We start from the raw sequence: 22,088 nt of genomic DNA on the forward strand, positions 1-22,088 counted from the left end.
AATTTAAGTGTGTTAAATAAATAAAATAAAAACAAAAATAAGTGTATTTTAAAGTTTAGAATTACAGATTTGCGTTATTGGGAGTTGCGCAGTGAAAATTACCCCAAAGCAACACCTACAGTCCATCCGATGCCAATGCTGTTATAACCTGTTCAAACGAGAATACAGTAACTGCACTGGGGTGAAAATAATATGACAATTGACCGTTCGCAAAGACCCGCCCCCCTTAGTTACTGTCGCTATGTCCGACAAGCCACGCCTCTCTCACGCCTCACCATGTTCTCACACAGTGAAAACTACATTGCGGAGCAGAGAGGAGACTGACAACGTGCTGACAGACAGGACAGACCAGGTTACTTTTTGGTTACTTTTGATATTAAACATATTAAACAAAGTCTCGTCTTTCAAATTTGGTCATTTTTAAAAAGAAATTTAAACAATAAATACCGTTTTGTGGTATTTGTCTTTGATGTGTGTGTCAGATCGCTGTAGAGCATCAGTTAAAGCTGCTCGTGAACCGATCATCTCTTCCTTCTAGTTCATTTATAGCATCAAATAAACATGAATGAACATAAGAAGGAATGTTGTATTAACCGTGGAAAGGCGTCAGCACACTCCGTTTTTCAAGTTCAAATCCTCCCATGTTAATCTACTAACTCTCCTGACTGCTTTGTCAGACAAAATGGCGGATGGTGAAGTATGATTGGTCAGATCACCTGTCAATCAAGCTCCCTGCGAAGGGTCAATTCTAAGTCACACCACACCCGATTACTTCTTCTCAGATAGTTCCATGTGTGATTTCACCATATCGCCTATTGTTGCCATTTGGGGATCTAAAACAAGAATAAAAGCCTTTATAACATGTAGACTACATGAACATTTTTGAAAAATTATGGGACATCGCCGTGCAGCAGCGAGCATCACAACAGACAAAACCTCATGAATGATCCAGGTAAATGTGTTGGTAAAGGGCCCCAATCGTATATTTTGCCTGGGGCCTCAAAATCACTAAATCCGCCCCTGCTGTTACTATAGCTACCATTACAACACAGCAAAACCAATGCTACTCGCGTACGGAGCAGAAACAACATTGTAATTCCTCTCAGCCATCTCTCTTTCTACAGTCCTTCTTCAAATCTCCCTCTTGCTCTGTCTCCTCCCCCATTATAAGTGGACATGCTACTGTTTGACTACAAGTGTGTTTTGCTGCTCGGTTCAATCCAGTTTCAACGTTTCTCAGAAATCATTCACTGCACCTTTAAACAATCAAAGCAACAGTTTCCCTCACTCTGTCTCAATACGACTGTAATTTCGAATGTGTTGAAATGAACATTTCTGATACAATTTTGCAATTAGTGTCCTATTCAGCCTCAGTGTGACTCAGACAACGAGGTTCAACACAACTTTGGGAAAATGGCAATGCCAGTGACCACTGTTTAGCGCCTGCACTCTCTCATTAAGCATGAAAATAAAGGCCTATCTCACTGTCTGCCAAAAGCCAAATGCATTCAGACTGAGCCGCGTGACACACCTGCACTCGCCTGACAACAACAATTATCTGTCCACACTGCAGCGCACTCGAACCCTCCGCAGAATCAGCACTTTAATTAGTGTCATTCAAGCACTGTATTGTTAAAGTCTCTTTTCGAGATTGCACGAGGAGGGAATGGCTTCTGCATATTTATTATTGACCCTTCCTAGAATTATAAACTATTATGCTCATTCTCATATGCTCACGCCTGGAAAAGCAAACCTAGAATATTTATCAGGATATGGAGATGGACTTAGATTAATGTGTCTGAAAATTAGAAAAAGTGCTTCTCTGATTGCATATTTGCGAGTTGCAAGCAAAAGACTAATTCACCCAGCTGTTGCTGTCAAAAGTATTAGTCAAATTTACGGATAGCCTTTATTTAGCTTGAAATCCTGGCATTCTCTACATTAGTATCTCCTTTTGTAGAAATCGCTTCGACCTGGTTTCTCCTTGATGTCGTAACACTTTACCTTTACAGATGTATATGTAAGGGATAATGTAGAGCGAGGCGGTTGTTATAGTGAATACAACCCCGACAAGGCTTCGCGTCGGGGTCTTGAATGGCTGATCACAATATATACAGGTCACAAGATATAACAACCGCCTCGCTCTACATTATCCCGCTTATTGCATGGCTACCAACCAAATAAATCAACAATTTGACACAAAATATTGATTTAAAAAGGAGTTTATTGATTTAAAAACGATTGTATTGCTTCCGCTAAAAAACAGTGTCCATGGCAACGCTCTGTTTTGCATGGCAACGGTGTGTATCAAGAAATAACAGATCGCATTCAACCAAGCCATGTAATAAAACTGTATAACGGTATATAACTACATACTTATATTGTGTAAACTTTACACTGTAAAGGAAACAATACTAGGGGGTTGTGGGCATTGTTATGCAGTTGCTACAGTGTTTTAAGTGTTTTACCAAGGATATTCTGAATGGTTACTTACTTGCACGATTCAAAAGAGCTGTCCCTCAAGTCTCTATGATTTCCGGATCATTATGTATGGCTCAGGTCCCTCTTTTAATGTAAGTTTTAAAGGATTTTTCCAAATCTAGAGGCAAAAAGAAAAGTAATAGCATATCCTTCCTCAATTCAACCCCATTGGTTTGTTTATGGTTGTTAATTAGTTCCTCTCTTTATTACCTCTTGTGCTTATAAGCCCGGTGTTCTTTGTCCGATCTCGTTTATGGATAGTGGATCTAATGCTAACACATTTAGCTAATTATTAATATCAAGATGCATTAGTGAATGCATTTAGTATATACATTTCTTTCTACATGGTGTTTGTTGTTAGTTAATTCATGTTAACTAATCCATTAACGATTGTTAACAAATACAACCTTATTGTAAAGTTTTACTGAAATATAAATAAAAAAGTGATTTAAAATGTTACCTAAACATATTACATTTTAATATTTAATACAGTTGCATTTGCAATATTATTTAGTATTATTATATTAATATATAAATGTTACATATTCATGTCATGTAGTAGTTTTTTATTTAATAATAAAGAAATTACTTTAAAATCACTTATTGTAAGTAGTAGTATTTGTATTAAAGGGGTCATGACATGGGTTTTTTTATTTTATTATTATGTTCCCTTAGGTGTAATTATAGTATTACTATAGTTTTTTTTACAAAAAACTTTTAAAATGTAGTGATTTATGACCTTTTCCCACCCTGTTTCTCATCCTCTGATTCAAACAGTCTGTTTTGGGGGTGTTTCCCCTTTAAGAGTTCAGTGTTAACGCCCACTGTTATGATTGGCTAACGTCAGTGCCTATGCATCAATTATTAACGCCCCCAGCCAGAACATTTGCGGATTCGGCGCAACTGTTTAGTAGCGGGTGATGCATGCGAAGCGATGGCTCTTGCAATGATAAAACCTTATTATGTTTGAGCCGGAATCAGAGGAAAATGAACCATGACCACAACAACGAAGACTGGATCAGCCCGTGTCCACATGGAAAGTGAAACTATTTTGAATTAATAAAAAAAATGTAACCCGAGACACTTGAAAACGGATTGTTGTTGCCTAATTATCCTATAGCTTAATTTGCTAACAGTTTAACATTATTTAACTAATTTCAATGACATGATAGGGTGTACTACGGGCAAAAATGCATGCACAGGCCATATTTGAAGATGCAGCATTGATAAAGGCAACATTTTTAATTTTCTATCACATGTAGGCCTAACGTACTAGACAGGCGACATATTTTCAAGATTCTCTTATACAATTGTGTTTATATTAGCCAGTGATAAAAAAGTAAGTTTGCAACGTCGTTTTGAGCCCAGAATAGTCGGCACGGACTTATCTTTGAGCAACAGTTTTCTAGCAAAGCCAGCATCATATTGGGATTTTTTCTCAAAACAGTCATCCTTATAATGTATAGAGCAAACACTTACATTAACACTGCCGTGACTGGGACGTCCGCAAAAAATAAAGTGCATCCATTTTCCCCTGACGACTGGATCTTTCGGCAGCGTATTCAAAGATGTTGTTTGTCCACAGCCAGGAACAACACATCTGCGGCATCGTAACTTCCCTGTACACAGACCCACTCGCGCTGTCCGTCGACTGAACACTTGTGAGGCGCGCGGCGCGCGGGCGCGACAACGATACGAAATGAGCGTAGTTGTCTTGCGCTTAAAGCGTAACTGTCTTGTGCCTGGAGGCGGTCGTATGCAAACGCTGGTACGTCACTTCGTACCGTGACGTCACTTCTTACCATGGATCCAGAACGAGCTGTATTTAGAGCTTGATTAAATAAATGATTCGTTTATAATGGGGAGGAAGTCTTAAGCTATGAAACTTGCAGGACGTTTTAATGGTACAAAGACCTCTTATATACCAAAAGATCAAGGCAAATTTGGTTTCTCATGTCATGACCCCTTTAAATAAGAATTATTATTTACCATATATAATTGCCATATTTACATAAAAAAACTCAAAACAAAAACATAAAATATTCAAAGATCTAATTAAACCAAATATACAAAGATCTAATTAAGCTACATTAAAATATATTAAATGAAAATACTAATCAGTAATGCAAGTAGACCTGTCCAGGAATTCGGGAGCAAAACCAGTTGGAAAACATACAGTATGTCAGTTGCATTTATGCATGTGGCCAACACTTTTTTCCCAAAGCCACTTATGAATGCAATCAAACTATACAGAGGAAATGAAACCTGTGACCTCTCTTCCCATTGAGCTAGTGAAAGCTAGGGGCTTTAGTTTTAGTTTGCCCTTGACAATGCATAAACCTTCATGTGAATTATGAATGGCCTATTTATGACACCTGGTGGCCTGATGCCATTCCTAAGCCAACACTGAATTACACACACAACAAGTTGTTATTATTAGGGGACAACCAAGCACTGAAGGTGCGAAGACACCTCATGTATCTGTGAGTATTCTTCTTCCGCTCGCGAAGTCAATGGCAGTCCTTAGAAACGTTCGCAGTAAAATTATGAAATTTGGCACACAGATAGAGGAGAGTCTGAACATTAACCAGCACAATTTTGGAGTCTCTCAATCCCTCTAGCGCCACCAACTGTCCAAAGTTGCAATTACATTTATTCTAATAACTTTTGAACCAAAAGGACTAGAAATTATTTTTTTCCTCTGATTCCTTGGATAGACAAACACTAGAAATGAAAGTGGTTTTATTATATATAACATCATATTGGTTTTCCTGGCCTTAAAACATATTCTCTCATAAACTACAATTATGCTATATTACTACCAAATATTGGATTCAATCATTTGGTCAGTTTTCTTTCAATTAGCACAGTCTAAAAAGTCTAAAAAGACTGAATCTACTATTTGGTAATAATATAGTTAGATTTCTAAGCATTTATTTTGTAGGCTGGTCAGGGAACACTAGTAGTGTAACAAGTTGGGGAAAAAAGCTCCAAAAGTTAGTAAACATTTTTGGCACGTTGTTGTACCCTGTGTGAGCAAAGTCAGTAGATTTTAGTCCAATGCGAAACTAGAATTTTTTAGGAAAAGAAAATCCTCTCACAAAACACGAGGGTTAAATCACTGGGGGATGGTTTAAGCAAAGAACAGAAATATGTTGCCAAGGAAGTGTTGAGTTCTTTTGTTTTGTGGCAACTCCTCTTATTGTGACATGTCTCTTTGTTGGATTTTAGGTGGATTAGCGAGATGCCCGCCACTCATCCTCGACTTGTGCTTTCAGACTGAATCTCCTCCTCCTGGGTAATTCTTCCAGCACAAAGTGGATCCATGATTGGATATTGCACGCTTTTCTGTGACAAACCGATCTTCTCTAAAAGTCCAACTAAATGATTCTGCATCCAGGACATTTTTTTTTAATTAATTTTGTAATATATGTAAGTATTGTATAATAAATATCAAACTACAGAATGAAACTACTGTATAATAAATATCAAACTACACAACTAGTCTCATGCAGCAAAGACTTTTCTTGAGTTCTTTCGTGAGCTGGAATGCAGTGAAAGTATGATTGAACATGTGGCGAGAAAGCATTGATAACCTCTTAATAAAATTAGAATGGTAAAAGGTCAAATCCAGAATTGGAATAAGTAAATGAGAATCGTTGGCTGATAAGCCGTTCACCACAATTAGACTGACACAGGGTAGAATCCTGAAATCGTTTGACAATTAAATACATTTCAAGTCATCGTGGAAAGTTGAGATGGTTAACAAGCACTTCTTCTATTAACTGGGCCACAGACGTCACTTTGTATCTGTTCATCTCAGAAGTCAGAGTGGCAGAAAACCATATGGGCTCTGAAGGCAACCGCAGAACTTCAATCAAAGGCGGTCTGTTGGGGAAGGAACTAAATATGGAGAGAAAGATTAAATGGGAAGTTTGTTTATGGACTTTTGAAAAAGGAATATTTCTTTTTCCAAACTTTACATAAGCGTGCCATAAATGAACACAGACACTGTTCATGGTACATAAGTGTTATTGCTAACAGGGACAAGCCTTTTCAAATCAACATGGAACGATGTTCACAACTCATTTCACTTCTGAAATCTGACAATTTTTTTTAAAAGATGGAATTGATTGGAAAAAAGTGAAAAGTGGTCTTTATTTCATCACATTTACACTGGTGTTTGTGGCCAGTACTTTTTTTAAAATACTTTCTTTCAGACAGGATGCAATAAATGTATCAAAAGTTAAACATACTGTTACATAAGATTTATGTTTCATGTAAACGTTGTTCTATTTATAAAAGAATAAGGGGAGGCTAAAAGGGGAAACTAAGAAGCAAAACTGTTTTCAACATTGATAATGATAATAAATGTTTCTTAAGCAGCAAATAAGCATTTTATAATGATTTCTGTAAATGATCATGTGACACTGAAGGCTTGAGTAATGATGCTGAAAATTCAGCTTTGTCATCATAGTAACAAATAATATTTGACAATATATTCAAATAAAAAACAGCATTTTTTTATTTTATTTTTTTACAATTTTACTGTTTTATCTGTATTTTTAATTCAGTAATAAAAGCATCCTTGGTGAAAACAAGAGTTATCTTTCACAAATATTAAAAAACCTTATCTGACCCCTTTCGAACAGTAGTGTTATTCAGGATCATATATAATGAAAGTAAATACATGTAGGACTAATTTTGGTGTTATCCCGACTTTAAATCACGCTAATACAATTATTGATCGCCGAGTTCAATGACGAGTCCTCAAAATGGACTGTGATACACTGCTATTATTTTTGTAACACTAATTTGCTCATTAAGCTAGCGATAATAAATATGTTGAGGAACACAAGACCATTTCTTTAAATGACACCCCTTGCTGCAGCTCATCCCGATCAAATCTGCAGCGTTCCGGTGTAAAACAGTATCTTGAGGCTGTGTGATACTGACTGGCTGATTGTGATGAGAATGAGAATACGACAGCCCCCTCAAGAGCCTTTGGAAGTTTGGACATATGCAAACACATCCAAACACACATTAACATACACGCACAAAGAGCACTGAGGGCCAGCGTCTCCCAAAACTACCATCTCTGATAAGGCTGAAGAGAATCTCATTACAAGCAACACACACACCGCAAACGGTTCCCATCAGTTGTAATTATCATTGGTATACCCAGTGCAAGCGCTGGCAAGTTCAATCCAATCACGGCACTGCAGCGTGACTGAAATTGAATTGTATCGTATTTAAATGATCAGACCGATACCAACCGCATCAAGACGGTTTTGCACAAGTGAAAATGAAGTAATCCTCACAAAGCCATTTAGTGTGTGGCTCGGTTTTGTTCCTGCAGAATACGGAGGCAGCGGCATGTGCACATCATAAAGCCAGGGCAGCTCAGTGTTTGTGTTTCAGGAGACTGCTCTGCCCTTGAGCCCCAGGTACAGATGACGCTGACACCTACTATAATGAGAAATAGAAGACGCCATTAATTGGCCGGCACACGTCGTGAAGCGGTCGAAAACGCCTCTCAGAGCAATATCTATGCATAAGTATAGAAGAGAATCATTATTTTTCAATAGTCTTCTCTAATTGCAGCTCTGATCAATACAATCCCACACGGCCGGATGAACCTGTGGAGGGTTTCCATGGCTTTATTGCATCACTGCCTGCATTAGTGCTGACCGCAGGGGGTTTGTGCGCCAATATTGTGTGACAAAACATATAATTTGAATTGTATTGAGTGTTGTATTGAGGCAAGTCTAGATGGGAAGAGAGACATGATGACGCTTGAGTGACGCTATCATTTTGCGGTTCTGAAGATATATGTTCAAGAGGCGGTTTAATGGATTTTCAAGTCACAAGCTTGGCTTGCAGGCTCAAACAAATATGTGGATTTTTTTTATATTTTCTGTGCTGATTGTAGGGGGGAAATCCTTAATGGATTTAAATATGGTAAAATAGTATGTTAAACAGGAAAAATATTATTAGGCATTATTAAGGAGTCAAAATATATAATAATTCATGAAATTTGTGCATGACAGACTTTCCAATTCTGTTCAAATCTGCAGAGATTATGTGTGGGTCTTTATAGAAGTGTCAACTGATCTTGTCATAGTGCAACGCTTGGTCAAACTTGATCTCATTTGTTGTATGTATGTGTGTATATATATATATATATATATCTTGTATCTGTATCTTTTGTATTTAACTTTTTATATTTCCTCCAAGCCTCCAATTGACCCTTCGCAGGGAGCTTGATTGACAGGCGATCTGCCCAATCAAACTTCGCCATCCGCCATTTTGTCGGACAAAGCAGTCAGGAGAGTTAGTAGATTAACATGGGAGGATTTGAACTTGATAAGCGGAGTGTACTGACACCTTTCCGCGGTTAAAACAACATTCCTTCTTATGTTCATTCATGTTTATTTGATGCTATACATTAACTAGAAGGAAGAGATGATCGGTTCACGAGCAGCTTTAACTGATGCTCTACAGCGATCTGTCAGACACATTAAAGAGCCACAAAACGGTATTTATTGTTTAAATTTCTTTAAAAAAATTACCAAATTCGAAAGGTGAGACTTTGTTTAATATGTTTAATATCAAAAGTAACCAAAAAGTAACCTGATCTGTCCTGTCTGTCAGCACGTTGTCAGTTTCCTCTCTGATCCGTGATGTATTTTACACTGTATGAGAACATGGTGTGGCGTGAGAGAGGCGTGGCTTGTCTGACATAGCGACAGTAACTAAGGGGGGCGGGTCTTTGCGAACGGTCAATTGCAATTGTCAGTTGATGCATCAAACGAAGCAATTACAACACAGGTGAGCTGCTGTTTTTCGACAGTTTCCTCAAGACTTGCTGTGTTGTCGCTAACAGTATCTGCATTTCACAGATGGTAAGAAATCCAGTGAAATGTTATTAACACATTATCCTCTCCAAGGGAGGCATTTACACAGTTAATAATACTGTACAACACACTGTCTCCCCAATGCCAAACACATAAAAAGAGTCTTCAAACTGTGGCCCCTTGGCCCTGAATTAAATCAGATACTTGTGTGAGGCATATACCATCATAACTCTGAATCTGAAGTGGGAGAGAAAGAGACGTCGAAATCTAAAAGAGAGAAATGGAAGAGGAAGCTCGCCACCTTGACACCCACAAACTCAAGACAATCACATCTGACATGCAATTCATCACTTGTCATAGGCGTGTTTTGTTAACATGTTACAAGATGGACTTGCGGCACTGAAGACACATGACTTGTAATTTTGAAGCACTTCAGATGTATCAGTTTGTGGCAGAAACACAAACAGAGAGGTTCCTCTTAAATACTTCAGACGACCCACTTTTGGGTTATGAAACAACAACAAATATGAACAAATATTGAATTACGTGTGCATTTTATTACGTCTTATTTCAGTGATAAACACAACAATTGCGTTCCTTTGTGAAAGCCTTTGTGATTAGCAGAGCATACAGCTAAAAGGTTTTGCCGATCCAGGTTATTTTATTTGCCCGAGTCGGTCCGTGTTTTTCCTGTTTGTCAAACACAATCAGTCAAGGAATTGCTTTCAAGCACGGCTTCAGGAAACAGCAGTGCAACGGTGCATTGCTTCAAATCAGTCAACTTCACATAAAGATATGTTTGTAAATGGCAGAATTCATGATGTTTATATCTACAATTAATTTTAATGCATAGGTAATTGTGGCTAACAACTGATTCACATTAAAGACTAACGTTACCACATTTGTTAAAAAAAAAAACACATTCCCTCGCCAATTTACAATTTATTTACTTTTTTTTAGCTTAGATAAGAAATATTATCATCCACATGTGTAAAACTGTGTATTTGACTGCACAAATATGTTTTGTGTTTAAATATAATATAATATAATATAATATAATATAATATAATATAATATAATATAATATAATATAATATAATATAATATAATATAATATAATATAATATAATATAATGAACCACCTGGTGTCATAATCAAGTTAGTTTGGACTCGTTATGTTTCGTCATCGTTTGCTTTCGTCATAATGTTCAGCTGTGCACTCATCAATCACCTTTCAATAATCAATAATCAATCACCACTTTGGCCAGGTTATGTTTGTAAATGAAAAGTGGTTCTCAAACAGTTTACCTGGATAAATAAAGGATACCCCCCCCCCCCCCCCCCCCCAACCAAAAAAAAAAAACTGTTTATATGTTCAATTCGGTGTCCGGTGTCGTCTATTGTGGAAGTGTTGTATGTTGCACTGTTCCTGTTCAAATTACCCATTGGATTTATTAAATATTTTATAAAGGTTTAATAAAGGTTTAATATTTATTAAACCTTATTGAATTAATCATCTTCTTCGTGTGTTTATGCAACCAGCCCCGTGACACAAGGGGCAATGACATTCATTTTTTTTTTTTTTTTCAATATGGTCCTTGAGGTTCGCTTATAATGTTAATAAAGTTGTTTGCACTATACATATCTATCCTTTAAGTCTGTTCAGTAAAGAGCCACTGTTATGATCGCCTAACATCATTGCATGGAAAACAGTATTAACTCACTTTTTGCGCGTTTCAAGTTTATTATTTTTTTAACAGGGACTTTTCAGCAAATGTGCCAGAGTTAGCCAAGGGCCATTTTTCCCTGGACAAAAACATAAGTGTTTTGAAAACATTATCCATAAAAATCCATGTGTCATTTACAGACAAAGCATTATGAAAACAGTCACTTAGTTTTAAACGCAGCTGCAGTCAGTTTGATTCACATAGCTTCTGAAGGTTTTTACAGAGGGGTTTGTTAAAATATAATTTGCCTGATTTTATAAAACATTTTATTCCTAAAAAATGTCTGATTCATGGAGTTATGAAAATAGATCCCTTCTGTCAAAACCTTTAACTCCAATAAGTCCAAAAAAAATAAATATTAAACAAGAATTTTGAACCTGACTTCATCCAATGTTCAGATTTTTGTTCTAGAAATGTATGGAAATTAGTGCATATTTAATAAGATGACGCCTCATTTGCATATTTAAACATAACATTTCAATAAACTTGTAATAATTTTTTTGTTTTTGCAATTCTTAATGTAATCAATCAACTGGGGAAGTATGGTGATATATATTATTGTTTAATATTTTTACCCTATTCACCTGTGGTGTCTTGCCTTAAATTGAAAGTCCTTTAGATATGCAGCTGAATGTGCAGTCCTGGTAAATGAGGGGGCTGTCCAGCACCTTTTACCTAAATCAGTTTGCAGCTGTTTAAATACCAAGCACAGAAACACTTTCAAACTCATTCGTGAGAGCAGGATGCCATCTTGCATATTCAGTCAGAGCAGATGCTCTCTAATTGAATCACATTAGACTTCCTAATGCGACCTTAAATTGTGAATGACGTTTAGATCGGATACTATAAACACTCACTTATTCAGATCTGGATTTTCCGTTTGAGTCAGTTCTGCCGTCGATCGAGTAAAGGACACGGCTGACCTCCCCCCACCCCCCTCCCCTCTCATTCAATCTTTCAGAAAGTCATTGCCTCTAGGTGTGTAAAATTAAAGTTGTCCTACATGACTCATTCACCCTTGCCATCCACACTACTGCAAGTGCCTCGCTCACCCGCGTCAGTCAGAATATCAGGCTCAGCAGATACATTTTGACAATCTTATACATTTATGAGAATAGTAAACTCAGAAAAGAAAACTGTCATTATTTACTCTTTGGATATTGATGGGATTCACATCTGCGTACTAAGGTGAGAATGTCAGTTGTCTGGATGTGGGCATTATGATGGTCATGTGAGGGAGAAATAAAGTAAAAAACTGTGAGATATAAAGTCACAGTTACTAGATTTAAAGTCACATTGAGTACAAGAAAGCAAAAATTGCTGTAATGAGGAAAACTCTGTAGGCCCAGCAGAATTCATGCACAGTATTTAGTATTTAATAGGCAAACACAAAGACAGGGTCATAAGATGAGGGTTCAAACCAGTCCAATCAGACAAACAAATCCAGAATGAGAGAATGAAAGGGTAAACAAGTGAAGCAAGATCATACACTGTAAACACAGCAGTGGAAATAACGCTCAGTAATGCACTCGCAAGGTACAAGACTTTCCAAAGTTACTTCCGATTCCAATTCCAATTCTAGTCAGTAATACAATAAGAACAAAGAAGCAGACTGAACAAGCCTCAGAAACTGAAATCAAATCCAAAACAACACTGCATAGTTTTCTTTTCATATATAAAAAGATGAATCCTTATAAAAGTTACAAAAGTTATTCAGTCAATACCAGTGAGTGAGTTTTTTCCCCCCTGGTTTATTAGTAGTTTGCTGTCACTTTATGACCTATCGCACAAATTCAATATATAACGTTACAAGTGTTTTCTTTCTCAACTGTTCTCTTTCACATCTTCTTGCGCTTGAATGGTTTAAAACCACATTAAAATGCGCACACAGGAATCAAAATGTAAATTTTATGACAAGTATCTGATTCGTGACTTTAAGCATCCGATTCCGGAATTGGAAACAATTTTCGATCATAACCCTACTGATGAGGGTTTTGATCGAATACAGTCACAACGTGAAATATCTGTAATCATGAGATTTAAAGTCAAACTGTAAAAGCTGCAATTACAGGAAAAGCCAAAGTCGCATTGTGAGATATAAAGTTATCATTTACAAGATTTAAGTTATGTTGTAAGATACAAAGTCGAAATTTCAAGAAATCACTAATTGTGAGATTCACATTTATGAGAAATAGTCGCACATATGTGATTTAAAGTAAAATTGTGAGATATAAAGATGCAGTTACAAAAAAACAACTTGCAATCATGAGATATAAAGCAATTACAAGATTTAAAGTCACACTATCAAATTGCAATTAAGAAAGCTGAAACTGCAAGATATAGATTGCACTGGCGCCGTTGCACTGTGGCTGCCGTCGCATCATCCAAGTGGATGCCGAGAGATCCACTGATATGATTGTAAAGGGCTTTGGGTGTACATTAGTACATATGAAAGCGCTATATAAATGCCTCATTCATTCATACATATAGTGAAGACAATTAGCCTACGACAAAGGCTCACAATTACAAGATTTAAATTAATTACGAGAAATGGAAAGTCACATTGCATGATTGTGTAGCAGGACATGCCACAATTGCAAGACACTGTGAGATATTAAGTTTCAGATGTGAGATATTAAGTTGTAGTTACAAGATTTAAAGTCACATAACGAGTTACAAGAAAGAGGCAATTGCGAGATATAGTCACAATCTATAATTAGAAAAAGAATAAGGTGGCAACAATGAGGTATAAAGTCATGATTACCTTTTTAGAGTGGAAACAGGACAAAGTTCAAAATGAATATCCACTATCACAAACATTCCTATCCAGAAGGAATTACACGTCTAAAGGCCTGTTCACACCAAGGATGATAACTATATAATGATAAATAAATAGTTCTAAAATCATTATAAATATAAAAGAATAGCAGAGTCCACACTACAACTATAAAGATAACAGCACAGAGAATCGATATTGTTGGAATCACTATCAGAACGATTTTTTGCAGCCGATGAACGATTAAAACAATGACAGCCAATCAGAATCGTTTGCTGGTGTGGAGTGGATGCAATTGTTAATAGTTATCTTTATAGTTATCATTCTAGGTATGAACGGGCCATAAGAGGGAGAGAAATCTAAAAAAATATATTCCTTGAGATAAAAAAACCCTCACAATTTCATGTGATTGACGCCCCCATAGGCTAGCTGCGCTAGTTATTAAGTAAATTATTCATGTCACTCATATGTATGGCTGGTTTGATCCTTAGAAGCACAGGGAGTCTGTGAGAACATTAAGATGTCATTGGCACAACAGGTACATCACCTCACAGTGAAAAATGCCACGTCTCGTATTTGATGGCTGTGTGTGACGTGTCGACACGCTACGGCATGCAAATTACAAAGCCAACAAAAGTATTTAGGTTAATTAAATAGAATAGGCCTACAAACAGCATGGCCATGGCATCAATTTCTAAATTTCTGGTCAAGCTGCAAAAGTACTATTAAACTAATTGTGGTCGCAATTTATATTAAAAATCTTTATATTATCTGACTTTCTATTAATAGACAGTCCACGAGTGGTTTACATCAGTGTTTCTCAACTCAAGCCTGATTCAACACATCAGCTTCTTATTGTGTTGAATAGGGAGACATCTAAAACATTCATAAAAAACATATTTTTGTATTGCATACCAATGAAATTGGACAAGCTCAGACTCATTTTCTGCTAATTCTTTTTCATGAATTTGAATGTGTGCAAAAGATTGTGTGTGATTGAAGGACGTGACGGATATTTATCCTTCAAAAATAAGCCAAATGAAAGATTTGAGATGAAGGCTACCTTTCGAGGATTCTTCAAATTGAGACGGCCTTTGACGCAGCTTGATGATGTGGACTTACTATTGAGAAGGCAAAATGTGTCGACAAGTGACTTAAGGAGTCAGTGAGTCATTAGAATCATTCACTAAATTCAGATTCGTAAATAACACTTGAGTAGTTCACAGCCGAAACAACTCATATATTATGTGAAAATATGCGTGTGTAGATTTGACTAGGAGGCTCAAAAAAGAACGATTAAACATCATGCAAAAGATTGAGACAGACATGTTATTGCATCACGCTCCAAAGCTTTTAAGTGCCCCATTATGCTTTTTCAGATATTACCTTTCATGTAGTGTGTAATACAGCTGTTTGTGAATGTAAAAGGTCAGCAAATCTTCAAAGATCAAAGTGCCCGATAAATGGATTTATTGTTTCCCAAAAAAAAGAACCGATTCTGAACTGCCTGAAACTAGTAGTCAGTGATTCCAGTCTTTCTCCCTGCATGAACTTGCGTAGGTTTGTAACAAATTAGCATAATGCCAGTCTATGTTCTTCATTGGCTGCCCACAAACAATGTCTACTTTGATCATTGTTTCTGAGCTGTGAAACTGCAAGCAGTAGACCAATCACAACAGACTGGGCCGTTTGACCAATCAGAGCAGAGTAAGCTCTCAGAAAGGAGGAGTTTAGAGAGACTGGATCCTTTATCGAACCGTTTCATACACTGTGAGAAAAGAGGTGTAACTGCAATGTATATTATGAGAGATGTAATAAAATTTTAGGAGACTTCCAAAACAAAATTGGAAAATAGCATACCGTAAAACTTCAAATAATAGCCGAGTCCCAAATAGACGCCTGTCTCTTTTCTCACGCCTGGTGTGGCTACAGGTTTGGCTAAATAAAGGCCGGTTTCAAATAGAGGCCTGGTCTGTTTTTTAGTTTCAGGTTGTATTTAATCTTCTGAAACCCGTCAGATCGTCTGTTTAAGCCAGTTCTGCGGTGCTGTTAGCGCACGCAAGGCCGGAGAGGGAGAAGTGGAGGAGACCGACGAGGATTTCGCCAATGAACTTGTATAGTTGAGGATCGCGGTGATGGTGATAGTGATGAATAGGGTCATTTTGTATCACATGATTGCAGTTGTTTTACAGGGTAGCCTTCATTCTTTCTTGTTGATGTGTTTCGGGTCAAGTTCATAGGCTCGATGGATATTACCGATAACTTGTATTGTTCAGCCCACGCTGTCACATCGTTTAGTTTTTTTATGCTGCCAATAATTTAAAGGGTTATAGTTTTATATTAAATTTACATTTATTTGTCTCAAATCATCGTTATGTGTATACTTACTTCACCCTGTGCTGCAATATACATTTAGTTTTTAATTCGTTTACAGAAATCACTTGGTTGAATGAAAATTGCTGATGTTATCGGATTTTCAGGTGATATTCTCAATTCATTCAGTTAACGGACGCTCTGAGGTAAAGTGTTCAGACTGCAGACTAAGCAACGATTGTATTTAATTGTACAGTACAATCATAACATAGTACACACATGATCTTAATTCCATAATGACATAACAATATTGCTGGCCATAAACTGACAAAGTGCGCGTCCAGTGTGCGATACCTCGCGTTGTCATATATACGCGACACGGCGCTGCGCTTCTCGTCCAGTGTGCGGTAATACAGTAGAGGCTAATTCTTACATTAACTCATTTGTTAAACACATTCAAATATAAATAAAACGTAATATAATGTGGTAACCTCACTGTCATGCTTTCCGTCTATCAGCCTATGCTATTTGGATCAATTTCTCTAGGCCTACACTCAATGAACAACATCTCAACACTAAATTAAAGGTCTCATATAGACGCCTGTCTCAAATACAAGCCGGTGCAGTTCGGCGATTTGGGAAAATAAAAGACCGGGCTATTATTTGAAGTTTTACGGTAATAGGAGTTTAAAGTATTAACATGACATGTAAATGAACTTGAATCTGTGACTCGTTCTTTGACATGAACTGTCCAAAACGAACTGATTCTCAATGGATCCAACGCTAAGGGGTGTCCTAGTATTTTATTTGAACATTGCATTTACACTTGGCCACGTCTGCAAAATGGATGTATATTATATTCACTATATACCCACGCTGTATGCAAACATACACGTCTGTGAAGATTCTGTGAATTTTCACTTCTTCACCTCATATGGCAATTAGCGCTTGAATTTTGCAGTTGCTCGAATGCAAATGAATCACCCTAGTATTGTGAATGCAAAACTGCAGGAATTTCACTAAGGTGCCAATGACATTTAGAAAATTATCCACCAGAGTGAGTGAACATTCTGAGATATCACATACATATAAATAGCAGTATGCTAATCTTATGTTCTTACTTGTGTATGCTGGAAGCAAGTCTGAATGAATAAAGTTTTGAAAAGTGGTACAAAGGCCATGATTTGTATACAACTGTGGCTGCTGACCGTTGCAGAACATACAAACTCCCTCACAGCCTCAGACCAAACATTAGATTGTAGTGAAACTAGAAATGGGAGGCGCAGCCAATGAGGCGAGATTTCCTCATTTCTCAACTTAGCTCATCAGGCCCGGAAACCTAATGCGATCTATAGCATCACCTCACACTCCAATACAACTTCCATTTCGAGGCTGCGTTTTCACATTAGCACCACACGGACAGCTAGCCTGCACAGACCAGTGCTCTGCGCCAATCCCAGCATTCCCTGCATATCAGCGCTGACGAATTAAGTTACACAGAGCATCTTATAAAGGTTTTATGGCTTTCACAAGGATATCGGGATCCATTTTGTTTATACATCATGTGTCTTGGTGCATGAAATTGCTTTTTTCCCCCATGTTTCCTGTTACAATAAAACATCGAGGTATCAAGAATATTTTAGCAGGAGGAAATGCCGAGACTCTTGATTATGACTGCAGCTATGAGTGACAAACGGCTCACCTCAGGCCACTGACACCATAAATGACCAAATATGTACTGCAATTTGTTTTGTAGTACATTGGGGATATCAAATATACTGTACCTAAGCCACTTAAACCGCTTAAAGCATCTGTTCAATCATACAAAAAGTGGCAATTACCTCCTGATTTAACCCATACACTGTAAAAAAAGATTAGTTGACTCAACTTAACTAAGTCAAGTCATCTTGTTGCTTTGACTGAGTTAATTTGAGTCAACTTATAGTGTCAAGTTCTTGCATCAATTCGTGTTTTGAAGTGTACTAAACTTGACATTATAAGTTGACTCAAATTAACTCAGTCAAAGCAACAAGATGACTTGACTTAGTTAAGTTGAGTCAACTAATCTTTTTTTTTACAGTGAAACTATTGGTATATTAATGCATACAGATTCAGTGATTAGAGCATCAGTGATTTTCAATAATATTTTTGACTTGAATAAAACCAGTAAGATGTTATAATTTTTAGGTTAGGCTTTTAAGATGGTTCTTTACAATAATAATTTGATATTCAGAGGGTTCTGTTCAGACAACAGCAAAAAAAAAAAAAGATAATTTGGAAGACCCTGAGTGTGCAGGTGAGAGGCGATCAAACATGAGGGCAGAGAGATTAATGAAAGTACATTTGTGGCTTTGTCACATTTAAACAATAGCAGAAAGGCAACAGTGTTCCTGCCACTCGGTGATGCAGTGTTTGACATTAAGGCTAATTAAACTATACGTATACATTTGTAAACATTGCTTTATCCTCCTCTTCAATGTGTCTGCATTAACCACAGAATCATTTTCTCAAACAGACGGACACAAATTGAAATCCAAAGCTCATTTTAGCTCTTGTGGCCCATTATGTTGCATAGCGCATGTTTATGCATGACACCTGGAGAAGCTGTTGTACCGGCGGAGCTAGCACTCATCTTTGAATTATTTAAAACAGTGCCTCAATGAAGAAAACATACAGCTCCAATTTATGTTCCACATCCACCTCTCCACACATCAGGGAACATAAGCTTTCTGAAACCCCCACAAGCTCTGTGTTAGCTTTATTTGATTTAGATCAAATAAGACCCCGGTTCTGATATTAGACGTTTCAAAAGAAATAGAAAAGCTAAAAATTAATAAAACAAACACAGTACAGTTCTTCACTTCAACAATGCTTTTTTAAATAATAATTTATTGTAATTATTTAAATTGTATGTAATAAAAAAATTATGTATTATTTTACATATTTTTTTCATATTAAATACAATTTATTGTTTAATTAGTATAAAAATACTATACAATCTAAAAATATATATTTAATTATGTAGTGTTGATAATATAATATAATACATTATTTTATGATATACATTTGACATTTTACACATTCATTAATTTATTTAAAATAAATAAAATATATTAATATAATGAATATACAAATATTATAATATTAATATTTCTTAATATTACATCATTAAATGTGACATCATTTATATTATAAATGATGTCACATTTAATGATGTAATATTAATTTAATCTATTTTTATTTAATATTTGTAGTTATTTAATTTAAATATTTATAATTGTATATTTATAACTTATTAAATATGTATATATTTTTGACATTTCACATATTTATTTAAAAATAAGAATCATTTATTGATATAATGAATCTATATTTTTTAAATATACCATTTAAAAAGTAAAATTCTTAACAATAATATTTATTTTATAATAAATGTGTCTAAATAAATACTTTTTCATTATTGAACACCAGACAGACTGAGAATACTGTATCTTTATTCTTATTCAAAACTGTCCAGTGACCAAATTATGGCAGACATCTTTGAAATATGATTTATTCTGTAGGAACTTTGTTTGCAAACGGCATCTAGTAATTTGCATCTGCTGGATTTATTTATGCTTTGGAAGAACTAAAGCCCGGGAGATTAATTGGAATACTTTGAAATCTTGGATTGCTACCTTCCATATTAACTCATGTTTACTTCTAAATGCTCATAAATGGCGAAAATCATCTGAAGATGCACACGCACGCCGGGAACATCCGCTTAAATGCGTGCATCTACATGCACCGGTGTAAAAGATATCAAAGAAAACACGTTCCCTGGGAAATGTGAGCTATTATGACTTGTACTAATTTCCACGGGACAGGATGAGTTACAGAAAGACAATATACAGGGGTGGGCGGGAAGAACACATCTTCAGAGGAGGCAGGATTAAAGTGATGTAGATGAACATCAAACCGTGCTGAGGGACTCGTGTTTTGTGTGGGAACATGAAAAAGAACTTCCTGATAGCGAGGCCTCTTGGCCCATTATGGCATCTCTCTCATCGAATTTTAACGAGCTCTCCAGCAGCGCTAGTTTTTGTCTTAGCGCTCTTAGGGATGACTTTAATGTGCTCCGGAGAAAGGAGACAGCCTCTCTGCTTGAGTTTAACAAACTCGGCTTTACAGAGTCCTCACGTCCATATGCAGTGCCATCACGGAGCCTCTTTTCTGAGGTTACACGCTTTCTTCGCCGTCAAAAACTCTCAGCTGCAAACCCAAGTGATATCCGGGAATATTCCGCATGAGTAGCCTACTTCTCAACGGATTTGATGCAGGACCAAGATTTTACACTGGACGTCTTGGCGGCCCACAGTGAAAAAAAGCTGTTTATTGTATAAAAGTAAACAAAAATGTCCTTAGAATCAAACTGTGCGTGAACTGCACAGGCCAAACAATAGGCCAAAATTAAAATGACATAGGACGTCTTTTTGGACGACATAGGACGTGCTCTTAACAGTTTATAATTCCCAAAACAATTTTAAATCAAATCAATCAATCAATCAATCAATCAATCAATCAATCAATCAATCAATCAATCAATCAATCAATCAATCAATCAATCAATCAATCAATCAATCAATCAATCAATCAATCAATCGATGCTTTATTGTTGATTCCCTGCATGTCTACAGTATATTAACACAAAATAATAGTTGGCTATTCATTGCTAGTTATTTTAATGTGTATTTGAGGGACACAAAAGCCCCTCATTCAGCAAAACAACACTTGAGAAGTTTTCATTGTGTGGTAACACTTTACAATAAGGTTTCATTTGTTATTAACTAACATGAACTAACAATGAGCAAAACATTAGCTACTGTATCTATTTATCTTTGTTAATGTTAGTTAAATACGGCTATTCTTTGTTTCTTCATGTAAGTACATGAACTAATGTTAACTTTAATAATATATTAGTAAATGTTGAAATTAAGATGAATAAATGTTGTAGAAATGTTGTTCATTCTCAGTTGATGTTAACTAAAGTAGTACACTAATATTAACCAATGAAACCTTATTTTGAAGAGATACACATTGTGTTTATCCTGGTTGCAAGTGAGTCTTTATTTAACTTACTATAGTGTGTTTTGTATTTTCTTTTACCTTTTATAATTTTGTACATGGTTTTTTGTATAGCCACATTACCAAGAGCTGAATAACCACTGATTTACATGGCCAAGCCTTTTCGGGAAGCATATCAAATAACTGACATAAATACAAATGAAGACATTGTCCATTCTCTCTGGCTGTGCTGGCAGTTTTGGAACTGTGTGGACCAGTGTTTGTGTATTTTAAGGTCCCTTTTTCTTACAAAACAGGTTATCAATCATGTTGCGGAAACGCGCCTTAGAAAATGTTGAATTACACAAGGTTCTTTATCTCTATGTAAATATTATGCTAATAGAGCTGAGCTTGTAATCTTAGATGCTGTGATGCTTTTCATAGTCGACAATAGAATGAAAAGGCAAAATGCGTCGGCTGCCTCGTGCTATATGGAGAACGATAGAGCTGTGGAGACACATGATTGATGAGGTAATCCATCTATAGGGTTATCAGTCCAGAGCAGTTGTGTTGCGTCTTTTCATACAAGCAAACCCACCTCATAGCTCTTTTTTCCTCTTCCTCTCTTTCATTTTCTGTTTCCTTGGGCAAATAAACACGGCTGTCCAGGTGCCGTTGTGTTTATAAAGCATTGGAAGGCTGTTCTCTAAAAAAAAGGACTTAATTTATTGATTCCAGTCCCCCAGTGGGCTGTTCTTGGGTCAGTGCTTATTCTTGCTTATTCTTAGCCCAGACCTGTGTGTATGAGGGCATCTTTTGTGGAAATATTGGAATATGATAGATTTATAAGAACTAGGGCCATTCAATCATATAATTTGAAATATGAGATAT

At 36.4% G+C, this 22,088-nt stretch overlaps 1 protein-coding gene across 1 annotated transcript in view; it reads left to right on the forward strand.

Annotated features, from left to right (window-relative positions):
• LOC307009516 (proton-coupled folate transporter) overlaps positions 1-5,983 on the forward strand; it is a 38,339-nt gene extending 32,356 nt beyond the window's left edge. The window contains exon 7 of the mRNA XM_079633311.1: positions 5,713-5,983. Coding sequence (XP_079489437.1) covers positions 5,713-5,764 — 52 coding nt within the window. The 3' untranslated portion in view covers positions 5,765-5,983. The remainder of the gene's footprint in view (positions 1-5,712) is intronic.
• The last annotated feature ends 16,105 nt before the right edge of the window (positions 5,984-22,088 follow it).

This window comes from Phoxinus phoxinus (assembly GCF_949152265.1).
Source record: "Phoxinus phoxinus genome assembly, chromosome: 13".
In the NCBI taxonomy this organism is placed as follows: domain Eukaryota; kingdom Metazoa; phylum Chordata; class Actinopteri; order Cypriniformes; family Leuciscidae; genus Phoxinus; species Phoxinus phoxinus.